Source organism: Grampus griseus, assembly GCF_964374135.1.
Source record: "Grampus griseus genome assembly, chromosome: 10".
Taxonomy (NCBI): Eukaryota; Metazoa; Chordata; class Mammalia; order Artiodactyla; family Delphinidae; genus Grampus; species Grampus griseus.
This window is the reverse complement of record NC_139004.1, coordinates 8,186,046-8,199,743: the sequence shown is the minus strand read 5'-3', so window position 1 is coordinate 8,199,743 and position 13,698 is coordinate 8,186,046. Positions and strand designations below refer to the sequence as shown.

The 13,698-nt window shown below is 44.2% G+C and overlaps 1 protein-coding gene across 1 annotated transcript in view; it reads left to right on the top strand.

Annotated features, from left to right (window-relative positions):
• Nucleotides 1–4,494: 4,494 nt before the first annotated feature.
• Nucleotides 4,495–13,698, top strand: part of NEDD9 (neural precursor cell expressed, developmentally down-regulated 9) — a 44,835-nt gene continuing 35,631 nt past the window's right edge. Inside the window, exon 1 of the mRNA XM_082663626.1 lies at nt 4,495–4,619. Within this exon, the coding sequence (XP_082519752.1) occupies nt 4,608–4,619 (12 nt within the window). The 5' untranslated portion in view covers nt 4,495–4,607. The remainder of the gene's footprint in view (nt 4,620–13,698) is intronic.

Sequence of the window (13,698 nt, the reverse complement as noted above, 5' to 3'; positions counted from 1 at the left end):
GGGTGTAGACAAGGAAGCACAAAAGAGCAAGTGTTGGCACTGGGCTTGATAGCAGAAGAGTGAAGGGAGGACATTCTGGGCAGAAGGACCCGTCCGTGCAAAGTCAGGACTGTACAAGTGTCTTGGATTCAGTGTGTTCGCCCCTCCACCCTGCCCCAATGTGTGGCTACAGTGTGGGATGTGGGTTGCGAGGGGAGGTGAGATGAGGCCAGAAAGTGAGGGCGGGCTCCGATTATAGGCCAGCCCAAAGCGTGTGGATCCTGTTTTTAAGGCATTGGAGTGTTCCTGGAGGTTTTTAAACATAGTAGTAACGTGATCAGCTCTGTATTCCAGAAACTAAGCAGGTAGCAATGTGGAACATAGAGCAGAACAAGGAGCCATTTCAAGCAGGGTAACTAGAAGGAGTGGCTGGAATAAATCAGATGGGAGATACAGAGGACGGACCTAAAGCACTGTCTGTGGTTAGGATGCAAGCTGGTGGCCCCCGGGCAGGGCACCCCCAGAGCAGCAGCTCCGTCCTCCCTACCAGGGGCTGGACTGGATGATTCCCAAGGTTGCTTTCTGCCCTTACAGGCTCTGACTTGCCCCTTCACTCTCAGCCAGCAGCCATATGGGCTCCTCCTAAGTTGTGGACGGAAGAATCTCTTCCCTCTAGCATCCTCTCTGAGTTTTTGCTGTATCCGCACCAGTGCCCAGCAGCAGCTGGAAAATGGTTTGGATGGCATCTGTGCCATCTCCCTTGCTCCGGCCTGCACGGGCGTCTGGGGAGGCCGAGACAGTGCTGGTGAGCACACGTTAGTGTCCGAGCCCTGGGGTCCTGACCCATTTTATGAGACTACCCATGGGAGCATTAGGGTGGCTGCATAAACCAATCGACGGTGTTTTTATAGCACAATTTAAACAGTATCTTTTCATCCAGAAGGTCAGGTGATATAGATGGAGATATAGGTGGAGAGGGGGCTGCTTCTGTATTCACTGAGAGCATTTGTGTTTCCCCAAAGGGTTCTGAAGGAAACAGAGCAGATGACACTAATAAAGTGACAGCTATCAGCATTATGTAAGCTGCATTAAGAAAGAGTTCAATATTTTTTAACTAATAGTCTACGGTCCCTGAGTGTTTAAACGAACCAAGGGTTAAAACAGAGAAATAGATCATATCATTCCCTGCTCAAAACGTTCCCGTGACTTCCTGTCACACTCAGGAGAAAATCCAAATGGCTGTCACCTCCCTCTCTCCCTCCGTCCCCTGGGTACCCCTCTCTGGGCAACCTGGACTGCTCACTGGTCTTAAATACACCAAGCTCACTTGTATGTCGGGCCCTTCCCATGGGTCACTTCCTCTGTCTGGAACATTCTTTCCCCAGATCTTTGAGTGGATCCCTCACGTTGTTCAGATGCCTGCTTCAATATTACCTCCTCAGAGGGCCTTACATGACCACCCGCTCTAAAATGAGACTCTCCTCACCCACCTTGGTCTGTTTTCCTCTAGCAATTTTTCCTGCGTCATTTTTCTTCATGGCATCTACACACCAAAACTGTACTATATATTTCTTTAATTTTTGTCCTCCACTCCTACTAGACCGTAAGCTTTGTGAGGGTAAGACCTTTAACTGGGCTATTGTTGTATTCTCCCTACCTAGAACAGCCATGGCACGTGGTTGGTTCTGAATTGATATTTGTTAAATTAGAAAGCTGCCCGGTGATAGGATGGCACAGAGATGGAGGGATTCCTCCATCATTTTCTGAATGCCCACCACACGTATAATATCGATAATAGTCTAATAGTGATAATAGTTATAATTAACATGATCATTTAAAATTAACATATCATATAACAATAATATTATAATGATATATGATGTTAATGTTATATGATATAGTAATAAAATAATGTATAATAAATTTAATATTAAAATGATAATTAATAATGTAATAATACTAATAAGCCATCATTTACTAAGGTCTTACTGTCTGCCAAATGCTGTTAACTTCTATCTACATTAGTTCATTCAGTCCTCATTATAACGCTAGCAGGTTGATATTATTGTCTATTTTACACTTCAGGACACCAAAATTAGGAAGTTAGAAATTTGTTGAGATTCTAACACACGTTTAACTGACTCCAACACCCTCATGCTTTTCTCTATATAACTAACAATACAACGACCCAAACCACCTTGAAATAAACTTCAGGTAGGTTTTCAGGTATATTCTGTACAGGACAGAAACAGGAGAGCAGGAGAGCCACTTGGTGTGAGTTAAGCTTTTACCTAGAGAAAGAAAGAGCCCTGGCATATGCTTTGGGAAACTCTTTAAAAGCATTAAAAAGGGGTGAGATAGTGTTCACTATTCAGTGGTGCTCATCAACCAAAACAGAAGGCGGATTCAGCTTTACTGCTTAGGAAGCCAAAGGAATGTTATCTAGATCTCCTGGAGGCCACAAGACTCATCTTACAGATGAGAAGGCCTTTGACTTATCCAGGCAGACACCGAAAACAATTTCCTGCCAGCTAGACTCTCACGTAAGTCTGTGGGACCCTTAGGAAGATCCTTGCAGTGTAATATGTCTCATGCTTAATGTGTATTCAGAAGGACCTTGCAAAATCACTCAGGCTCATTTTCACTCTAAGGCTAAATGAGGGAAAGAGGTCGAGTGGAGGTCCCAAACCTGTGTGTCAACCTCACTATGACCACCTTGGTGGTGGTGGTGGTGGGGGGTCCTGTCCAGGGAATAAGTGCCACATTAAACAGTGATCTAAACTCTGAGCCCTGTACCCTGTATCCGGAAACCACTTTTGTAGGACAGCTGCTCTCCTGTTCTTTTTGCTTAGATCATAAAAGTAGAATTTTTTTTAATAAATTTATTTATTTATTGTTTTGTTCTGTTTTTTTATTTTTGGCTGCATTGGGTCTTCGTTGCTGTGCACAGGCTTTCTCTAGTTGTGGCGAGCGGGGGCTACTCTTCATTGTGGTGCGCGGGCTTCCCATTGCAGTGGCTTCTCGTTGCGGAGCACGGGCCCTAGGTGCACGGGCTTCAGTAGTTGTGGCTCACGGGCTCTAGAGCGCAGGCTCAGTAGTTGTGGCGCACGGGCTTGGCTGTTCGGCAGCATGTGGGATCTTCCCGGACCAGGGCTCGAACCCATGTCCCCTGCATTAGCAGGTGGATTCTTAACCACTGCACCACCAGGGAAGCCCCATAAAAGTAGAATTTTAATCCATTGGGAATTGGGAAGGAAAAAAAATCAAACTGATTCTGATCCAACTCAGTCAGGAGAAAAATAAAGGCTGATTTTTCCATCCAAGTCGTGTAGTCTAGTTGGAGTCCTTCCCATTCAGGGACAGCTATTGTCTGCACTCATCGAGTCTCAATCCTGAGGTCCCATGAAAAGGAATTTTCCCCTCACTGCTCCATTCCTCAGAAGAGTTGCTGAAGATGACCATTTCTGTTCTCTCCTGGGTGATCCTCTCTCTCTATAGAAAGCATGAAGTTGAACCAAATGCTCTGTGCTTCACTGGGAAAAGACTGAGTTTTTTTAACTAGGCTCGTCAAACAGTGGGCATGTTTTGTTCCCTGGATAATAAGTGTTGGTGGGTTAATGGGTCATCTTCAAGAGAGAGGTCAGAAGGAAAAACTGCAGTGTTCAAAGCTGGAACTAGAAATGCCAGCCATCAAAGAACACAGTACTTGGTGAACAGTGATGATGTATAGGGCGTGCACTGGCCAGCCCCATCTAAGAGGTCACAGCTAACCTTTATCCTCAGCAAAACCAGAGAAGGTCTACTGAATGTGGCTGACACTCAACTCTGTGAGGCCCTCGTGAGAAGCCGGCCAGGGAATCCCTGGTGCCTGAGCTACCAAGTTCCTTTTCACTGAGGGAGAATTGTATTCTGGCTCCTTGCAGACTGACATTGCAAGTACTTTGAACATTGAAAAGAACAAAAAAAGCAAACAGCCGCAAGAAAGGGGAGGGGAGGGAGGAGAGAGAGAGAGAGATATCAGCAGGGGTAGTTAGTAAAAAGGGGCCCGGAGACAGAAAACCTTTTGTTCCCCGAGTTTGTTTCATGTAGAGATTGTGAGGTGAACGGCTTTGAAATAAAATGGGTTTATGAAGGAGTTGCTAGGTCACAGGAAGCGCGACTGTCAGCCCGCTTTCTGAATTCCATTTCTTTAAAATTTGGGTTAAGCTTAAAAAGAATTTATCTCCTTTTCCAGGGGTTTTGGGGGTGGGGGTGGAGTAAGGTTCGGGAAGGTTCCTGACTTTATTTTCCACCCTTTCTGACAATGTAAAAAGAAATGATCACATTACAAGTTCTTTGTCAGTTTTCAGGAGTTAAGGGTGGGCGGAGCGTCCGCATTACCTTGGCCCACTAGCCAATGGCGGGGCTGTATGCAAATTAGCTCCGTGCTCGGCCTGCCTCAATCAAAACAGTGAGCTCAGAGGCTTGGCGGGCGTAGCGGTGCCGGAGCTCCGCGCTGCGCTGACAACTGGCTGCAGCTGGGCCGTTCTCACTTTCATTTAGCCCAGCGCTCGATGGAGGGGCGGACACGCCAGTGCTTAATGCAGTCTAACTAGTGTAGGAAAACGCCTCAATTCACCGCTGCCGAGATGAAGTATAAGGTAAGAGAGTGCCTTTTACAGAAGGTTTCCGTGTGTGTGTGTGTGTGTGTGTCCGTCTCCGTCTGTCCTCTGCAGGACAGCTCCTCTGCAGGGACCCCTACTGTGCCCGATTGTGTTCTGTTTTGAGATGGGTCTCAGTCACTGGGGTTGGCATACAAGCAGGAAGGCAGAGCTCCAGCCTCTAAGACCCACGCCGGGAGCTCACAGCACACCCGGTCCACCTCCCCTGAAAGTCTGGCGGAGCTGCAGTGGCCACTGTAGATCAGAGGGTGTCTAACTCCACGCGGAGCGCCCCTTAGCTCAGCACTCCGCGCCCGGGCCTGGCCGCCACTGTCCCGGGAGACGTAGTAAGAAAGGAATCAGAACTGCTGAGCCTCTCAGCCTGGCTCTTAAAGCAGTTTTCAGCCTTTGCTTTAAAGCGTTTGCTTCGGGAAGCAGTTTGCCATACGTACTTTTAGTGGAAGAAGTTCAAAGCCCCAGGTACCCTTATACAGCTGATGATGGAGAATTTTGACATCCATAAATGACATTGGATTCAGAACCAATGAGTACTTGCCATTTCTTGAAAACACTTTCATTGGCGTTTGAATGGACTGAGGGTCTGAAGGCTCCAGCGAGCTTATTGTCCCTGAAACTCATAGTAGTGTCAGAACACTCAGCAGCATATTTTCCCAAGCATTTCTCACCTTTGTGTGTTTATTCTCGGCAAAAGGATTATAACTTATTTAGAATATCCCCTTTTGTCTAAGTTGCCCCCATCTAACCAGGCAAGCAGCTTCCAGAGACCCCCTATTCAGAGCAGATTGCAAGGGATTGGATATGAATTTTGCTTGGAGGATGACTACATGTGTTTTAGAATAGATACAGTCCCAGTGCGTTTAAACAAACATGCTGTTATTGAAAGGCGTTTAGGCCAGGTGGTTATGCTTTGGGATTGGCAATTTGAGTTACCTGTCTGACCTTCAAGATTGTGCTCGCTGAGAGCTACTTGGCTTTCTTTCTGAATTACCTAGGTTCTGGCTCATCCTTTTTTAATGTGAGGTTGTAAATACTGAGTTCTGGCTAATAGCCGCTGGCTAACCTCAGTGATAAACCTGTTATTCAAAAGCTATAAATCTTGTTCAGTAGCTCTAAATCTAACTGTTGAAAGTCTCTATTGTGATGCATGAGTTATAGCTCTCCTTGGAAAGGTTAGAACTCTCTGAAAGCAGAGGTATCAGTTAGCACTGTGCTATCAGCTTTCCATTTTCTACCTCAATAGGAGAGATCAGGGGAATGGATAATCCTGAAGATTCTTAATATTTTTGACTTCAGGATGCAACGAGAAACAAATCCTTCTACCTGGCAGGAAAGCTCTTTTTCTTGAAATGGCTCACGCGTATTTCCACAGTTCCCTTATTGAGAACAGTGATAGGATATCATAATGTCCTATCTCCAGATATTACTTAGCCTTCAGTGAATCTTTGCCCCTCTTCTGCCTATTGTGAATGCCTTTAGTTTCATAAAAACCAGCTTGAAGGGGGAAAAAAGAGAAAATACGTTCCTACATTTATTACTGGAAAGTATAAATGGCTGTTTTTAACGTTGAGTGCCGCAACCCGGAGAGTGACAGAAAAGTCTAAAGTCACTTTTATTCAGCGACCTCATCATGTTTAGTTTTACTTTTGTGGAAAGAAAACATCACAGCAGCTGACGCTGTGAACTGTGATTGCCGTTCATCGGGAAAACCTGCCTCTCTGCCGGGTCTTACCAGTGTCGAGCACCCTGCCAAGTGTTGTCAATGTATGATTTTTATTAGCTTGCGCACGTCTTCACCAGCAAAACTACTGACTTCCCCAACTAACCAAATGACAGATTGACACCTTGTGGTGACTATAAAAGGAACCAATAGCTGAAGCAATCTACTTTCCCTTTCTCATAAAGCCTATTTTCTCTCAAGTTAATAATGGACTTTGTTTCAGGAGAGGATTTTGTAATTTTAAGTAGAGGAGGTGGCACAAAGGTAGACGAGTGATAAATAACAGTTCTTAGGACTCACCAGGCCAATACAGAATTCCATATTTAAATCTCCAATTAACTCCATGAGGTGGTGTTAATACTTCATACTCATTTTCAAATGTGGAAATCGTGGCAAAGAGAGGCTAAGTAATTTATCCAAAGCCACACAGCTAAAAAGTGGAGGAGCTGGGATTTGAACCAAGATGATCTGGCTCCAGAACTTGTGACTTTAAACCACTATTAAAGAAAGAACTCTCTGTGACCTCCCTAAAATGTGCTGTGTGACTGCTGTTTTCTTCTCCCAGGAAGTTTAAGACTCTATGTCATCTAGAGTATTCCTGCACATCAAGGTAACGATTATATAAAAGACCTTTCGTGCTTATTGAATAAATCATAAGAGCTCAAGAAAAAGTATTCCTGCAGAATAGATTCTTTTTTTTTTTTTTTTTTAAGACAGTAACTCTACAAAGCAAAGTGAAATGCATGTTTGGTAGTGTTGTTTAATTTGAGCCACTTAGGTAGTAAAACCAGATAATTATTAGATTGTAAAATCCTGGAGTCAGGAATTACCTTTTAGACACGATATTGCTCTAAACACTATAAATTTAGCACAGTCAGACTTAAAAATACTCACTGAGAGATTTATAATCCGGCCACTCTGAAGATATTTTTTATATACATTTATTTATTTATTATTTTTGGCTGTGTTGGGTCATTGTTGCTGTGCTCGGGCTTTCTCTAGTTGCGGTGAGCGGGGGCTACTCTTCGTTGCGGTGCGCGGGCTTCTCATTGCGGTGGCTTCTCGTTGCGGAGCATGGGCTCTAGGCACACAGGCTTCAGTACTTGTGGCACACGGGCTTAGTTGCTCCATGGACATGTGGGATCTTCCCAGACCAGGGCTCGAACCCGTGTCCCCTGCGTTGGCAGGCAGATTCTTAACCACTGAGCCATCAGGGAAGTCCCTAAGGCTTTTTTTTTTAACCAGATTATCTGGTTTGGCTACTTCAGGGATCATAACTAGAGAACAACCAAGCCTCCCCTCATTCTGAACTTACACACAGCTCCAGCTCAGCCAGCTTATATTTATGGTAGTCTTGAGCACTGTGGAATGCAAGCTATTGCTCTGGTGAATTTTTTCTGGTTAGCCTATATCTAGTCTATTTCAATTGCATTGTATGTATTTTTATTTGTTCACAGGAAGGGTGCAGTCACTCTCATATGCACGTAAAGTTCCATTTCTTTTTAAAGGATTCCGTCTGAGGCTCGCTGACAGTAAATTGCGGGGGACTTCATTTATCAAGAATTTTCCCCAAGCTCCTTGGAACATACACAGCACGTTCTGGATACTGGGGTTGAGGGCTGTGCCTCAGTGGCCGTGGCTTGCTCAGGGAAAGCTTCCCTCCTGAGGGTCTGGGGGTGGGTTATCGCTGCTGTCTGCCAGGAGGGTAATTGGAGGGTGGGTGCACAGCTGTGTTTGAGCAGAGGCCCGAGGCCCCACCCACGTTGTGCAGGCCCAGGCCTGGTCAGTGCCCCACGGGCCCGGCCTGTTTGATCTCTAATAGCTGAGCAGCTTCTGTGGCCAAATTTCTGTACCCTGTGTGCCTACATTAAAATGCTAAATTACTTCTCTAGTCTGCCATTCAGCAAACTCATTCATGAACCTTCCGACTGAACGTTAGAACAGGTAGAGCTTAGAACACGAGTAAGAAAACTACATTCTGAAATTCAGATTCCTGCGTCGTGGATGAACATGGTAAAGTAGGTTAGGGAAACCAGAAAGTGTGTACAATGAAAAGCTTTCTAGGGGACTTTGAAAATATTTTTATTTTCTCAAGGTGGCTTGAGAACATTTGATCAAGTGTCTTTGATTGAGTCAGCATGGTCATTTATAATCCATATAATTTCTGATTCTTTCCTGGCTTCAACATTTTGGTTTTAAATTTTTTATTCTCTTCTAAATGATGTGTTGCACACCCTCCAAATGAGGGACTCCTGCCCCCTGCCTCCTTTTTAAAACTTACGTGAGATCTATGCATTTAAAAGCACCAAAAGATGCTTTGAAAAAATTATTTGGTTACATATTTATTTCTTAACTGAGCAAACCCATTTTCAGAGCTAAACGATTTACGTATACAGAAATCAGAGCCTTTGTAGAACTGAAGGTGTTCTGAGAACACCGATCTAGCAGGTTGCACAGTAACGAAGATTCCTTCAGCATCCTTTTCTTGCTGGAATATACATCAGTCCTCTTCTGAGAATTCATCAGTGGCTTCCACTCTGCGCACCCCCCCCCCCCACTTCTAAAGAAACTTCCTCTCCACTTTTCAAGTCTCTTTGCCAATTCCATCCCCTTTTGTGCCCTTATGACCTCATCGTCTCTTTTTTTTTTTTTTTTTTTTTTGCGGTACGCGGGCCTCTCACTGTTGCGGCCTCTCCCATTGCGGAGCACAGGCTCCGGACGCGCAGGCTCAGCGACCATGGCTCACGGGTCCAGCCGCTCCGCGGCATGTGGGATCTTCCCGGACCGGGGCACGAACCCGTGTCCCCTGCATCGGCAGGCAGATTCTCAACCACTGCGCCACCAGGAAAGCCCATCTCTCATTTTTTTCATTCAAGCATTCTCTATGCTTCTCTAATACCGACTTCTGTAGGGCTTGCCTCCCCACCTACACAGACGTGGCACACTTAAAGCACACTCTGTCCCCCCTACCTCCCTCCTCTCTTTGGACTCTGCTATGGGAAATCTTGGTCCCTTGTTGCTCCCATTCATTTGCCCCTGTCTCTTTGTGCCTACGTGACTTGGTTCGTGTGTCACTTGCCGTGAGTCAAACCCCCTCATCCATCCACTCTATAAGAGAATCAGAAGACTAAACCTTTGTCTCCCTGACTGTCCTATAATCCCTACAATAGGCTTTCTGTTTCTCACCGCTGCCCTACTCTGTTAGCACTACCTTACTCATTAACCTCTTTCAATCAAATCACTATCTAAATGATACCTGGAACTCACATAGGTTGCCCACTGGGGCTTTCCAGTTTTAGGTAAGCCCCACTGAATACGAGAGACTCACCCTTTATTTGTATGTAGTGGCAGATTGACAGACAAGTCCCTTGAATAAAAAGTATGATCCAGGATCTGTTGTGGCCTTGGGGGTGGGAGGCAGAGGTAGGGACTTGGTCTCTTCTGTGTTCTTGCAGTAGAGGGACTTGGTCCCTCTACTGTGTTCTTGCAGTAGAGACAAGATAGAGTATGAGGTTTGTTTCCTGTGCAGTAGAGGACTTGGTCTTGCAGTAGAGGGACTTGGTCTCTTCTGTGTTCTTGCAGTAGAGACAAGATAGAGTATGAGGTTTGTTTCCTGTGACGTGATGCTCTGTAACCTTGGGCAAGTTAAGCTCTCTGGGCCTCAGTTTTCTTATCTGTAAAGTAGGGATAATAACTGCCTCATAGGATTGTTCTAAAGCCTAAGCAAGACATTTTCCATGGTAAGGTATTTACCATGGCTCCTGCATAATGGAAGCAGACAATGCTAGTCGGCCCCAGCTCTCCTTATATAAGTAGGTGCCCAATAGATGTTGAAAGGATAGTGTGGACTCAAGACTTGGTGACAGGATTATGTCAAAACCCCAGTCACTAGGTTAAGATAATCGAGTATTATTGAATATTCCATGGGCCTGGAGATGTCTTGCAGAAATGCAGATGCCAGACATAGGGATTTACCAGTACACCTCTGTCCCCACTTGCTAATATTTTAATGACTTGGTATCTTCGTTGTTATTAATAAGATTTGATATTCCTGAAATTGTAGGACCTTGCTCACAGTAGGTACTCAACAAACATTGAATTGAATGTTGAATTACATATAATACTTACACAAATAGCCGTTAAAAGAGTCTCGCTGTATGGCAAAGTGGATTTTATTTCCAATCCCACTTTTGTTACTTCCTAACAGTATAATTTTAGGCAAGCTACTTCAGGTCTCCATTTCCTCATTTATAAAATGGGAGTAATAGTACCTGTCTCATCAGATAGTTGTAAGGATGTAATATATGAAAATCATCTGTTTCTAGTACATAATAAGCATTTTAAAATGGCAGGTATTATATGATGCATTATAAGATACATACAATATATATACTCAGACATATAGGTGCAGAAGCATTATATGTATAAAAATGTAAGAGGAAACCTTTGCTACAATTGTTTATCCACAACAAAACTGGTACCGAGGGAAAGAGAAAGTCATGACTGTAAAAATTCAAGGGGGAAGTGCACAGGAGGTGAGTGGGGCTCAGGGAAACCATATCTCTAGCCTACTGCCGTCAGTTAGAGTGATGGAGATGTAAAGGAAGAGGCGTTGGTGATCTATTTTTAGATCATTTTAGGGTTAGAAAGAAACTTAAACAAATTGGTTTGAAATCCCAGCCCCTGGGACCATGGAATTACTCTGCAGTAACATATAGACTTAATTACCAAGGCTCCTTGCCAAGATAAACACAATGGTGCCACTGGGAAGAAATCCTCTATTTCCAACTTAAAATGAAGAGAATAGCTACCAGTTACCTAGGCAATGGATGACTGCAGAGTATGGGCACGGGAAAGGGACCAAAAAAAAAAAAACCCTGTTTATACTTTGTCAGCAACACCCCCGTCCGTCTTATTTACTTTGAACATTCCAGTCACCCCCCTGCGGGAATTCTTACTAGTTAATGAGGACGCCGCAGGCCTGGGGAACATTACAGCTTAGCTGCAAAAGACTGTCTTCCTGAGGAATCTTCATTTTAAGATAAAGGCCTTATTGGTGACCTTTTCCACCCTCCACTGGAAAGAGTGATTCAGAAGGTGGACCATGTGATCTAGGTGAATTGAGGCATATGCTTTGAGGAAGATGGAACAGGCACTCCAGAAAATAGAAGTAGTGATGGTGTGTGACCGTGAGTTTTCATGGTTGAGATGGAGGGTGGGACAGCTGATCATGGAGATAATGAAATTGCCAGTGCAGTGTTTTCAAATACATATACTTGGGCCTCACCATGGATTACTAAATACAGGTTTATTCTTTAAAAAAAAAAAAAAGCTAGTCCCTTACCCTCAACCTCTTCCCCAATTAATTTAGCAATTAATTGTGCTAAATGGTATTCAGGTAGGTGGTTCATGAGCCTTATTCAAAGGCTGGGTTCACTCACATGGAGGCATCTTATTTCTTTGCAGATCTTGGTGTGTATGTTGCAAATGAGAATTCCTCCTGATAGTTCTAATATGTCAAGGTAATAGTTATGTTACCAAAAATGTTCCTTATGTGGAACGTTGATGTTTATGATTACCAGAAATAAAGACTGATCAACCATGAATACGTAGAAGTGCAAGCACTGCACCAAAACGCTTGATAGCTCATTTTGAATTTAATTCCTTTCTTTGCTCTTTGTGTGTGTGGGCAGGGCGGGGGGGGGGGGGGGGGCGGAGGGGTGTGTGTGTGGGAGGGTGTTATTTGTGAAACTCAGTAGAAAGTTGCAACCACCAAAAGGCATAAATGGTTAGGATTTGAACCAGATCTTTCTATTTAATTAAAGCAATATTTATTTAGACAGTATGATGTCATTAATATTTTTCCTACTTTATTTTAGTTATGCTGTCTCTTGTATGAATTAGGCTTAATCTCATTGATTTGTGGTAGTCAGTTTATTGCCCTTAATTTAGCACCTCACTCCCACAGAAGATGGGGCTGACTCAGGACTCAGGCTTCTCTGTCCCCAGGCTCTGTGCTCTGCTGAAAGACTGAGCTGGGATTCCGTCCCCCAGCCCCCAATAACCATAACAAGCAATGCCAGCCACTGGGAAGTCAGGAAAGTGGACTTCTAGACCCTCCAGGCTTCTAACAGGACATGTCAGTGATCTGTCCATGAGTTCGTTGTTACTGTTTTTTGTTTGTTGTTATTAATCATCCGTGGTATGACTTAGAGTTAGCAGGAAATGGCTTGAGTGGACCAGCAGTGCTGCAGAACCATCACAACAGCATTGGTAGAGCAAAATTTTGACGTCTTTTTTCCCTTGAGTGCTCCTCTGGGTTAGAGCTTGCATGTTATTCTCTGATTCTCCAATCTTTTCCACTCAGAGCTAAGTTCGATGAGCATCCCCTTAAATGGTGGGGAGGGTAAAGGAAGGGGGTGATAGGAACACAGTTAGCCCAGTGGCATTCACTGTGAAGCTGGACTGCTTGACAGTCTCGCAGAGGCCAGGATGCCCTTGGAATAGATCTCGTTCCCTTATAAAGATCAGCTTGTCAATGAGAGAACAGTCCATTGACTAAACCTAAGATTCTTATCAGTACTTATCTTCTTTCCTCCCAAATCCTAAATTCAGCGAAGGCAGATCCATTAGCAAGATATATACTTGGATGCCTGTCTTTTATTTTTAGTTTAAAATATATATCATTTCTGTAGGTATGTATCCACGTTTCACAGACCCCAAAGTGGGACAGATGGTCTGACAATGGGAAGGATATTTGAAACGGGGACCGTCTTGGAAAGTTTAGGAACACATGGTCGTTCTAGCTGCTTCAGAGATCAATCAGCCATCGAAAGCATTATCCCTTTCGCCTTATGCCAGCCTTTTATCTAACTTGTTTTCAGCTTCTTATCAGGAAATTATCTAAGAGGCTTTTTTAAAGTGGATTCCGGCAAATTTTTTATATTTACCTGTAAATAATATTTACCACGTGACATTTGCTGGTAAATAACGAGGTGGTCCTTTTCTTTCTCCTTGCAGGAGTAGGAATCTTTAGCGATGAAGGAAAGCCCGTTTTGAAATATGGACTGTGCAGAGAACACCTGAGAGCACTAGGCAGCGAGGGGGATTGTGTTTCAGTTGCTCTTGTTGAAACCTGGCAGGATAGCTCTGTGCCTCACAGCCTGCAGCGTCTGTATCCAGCCTCCTACCTCCCTTATTAAGATCTTAATTACAGATGCAGCCTACTTCATTGCTGGAGGGAAAGAATTTAGTTTCTCTGAACTGTGTCTGTTTTTTGGTGTGGCAGGTGTCATCATCATGAGATCATTTCTGGTTTGTTTTCTTTCCCCGGAGGAATTT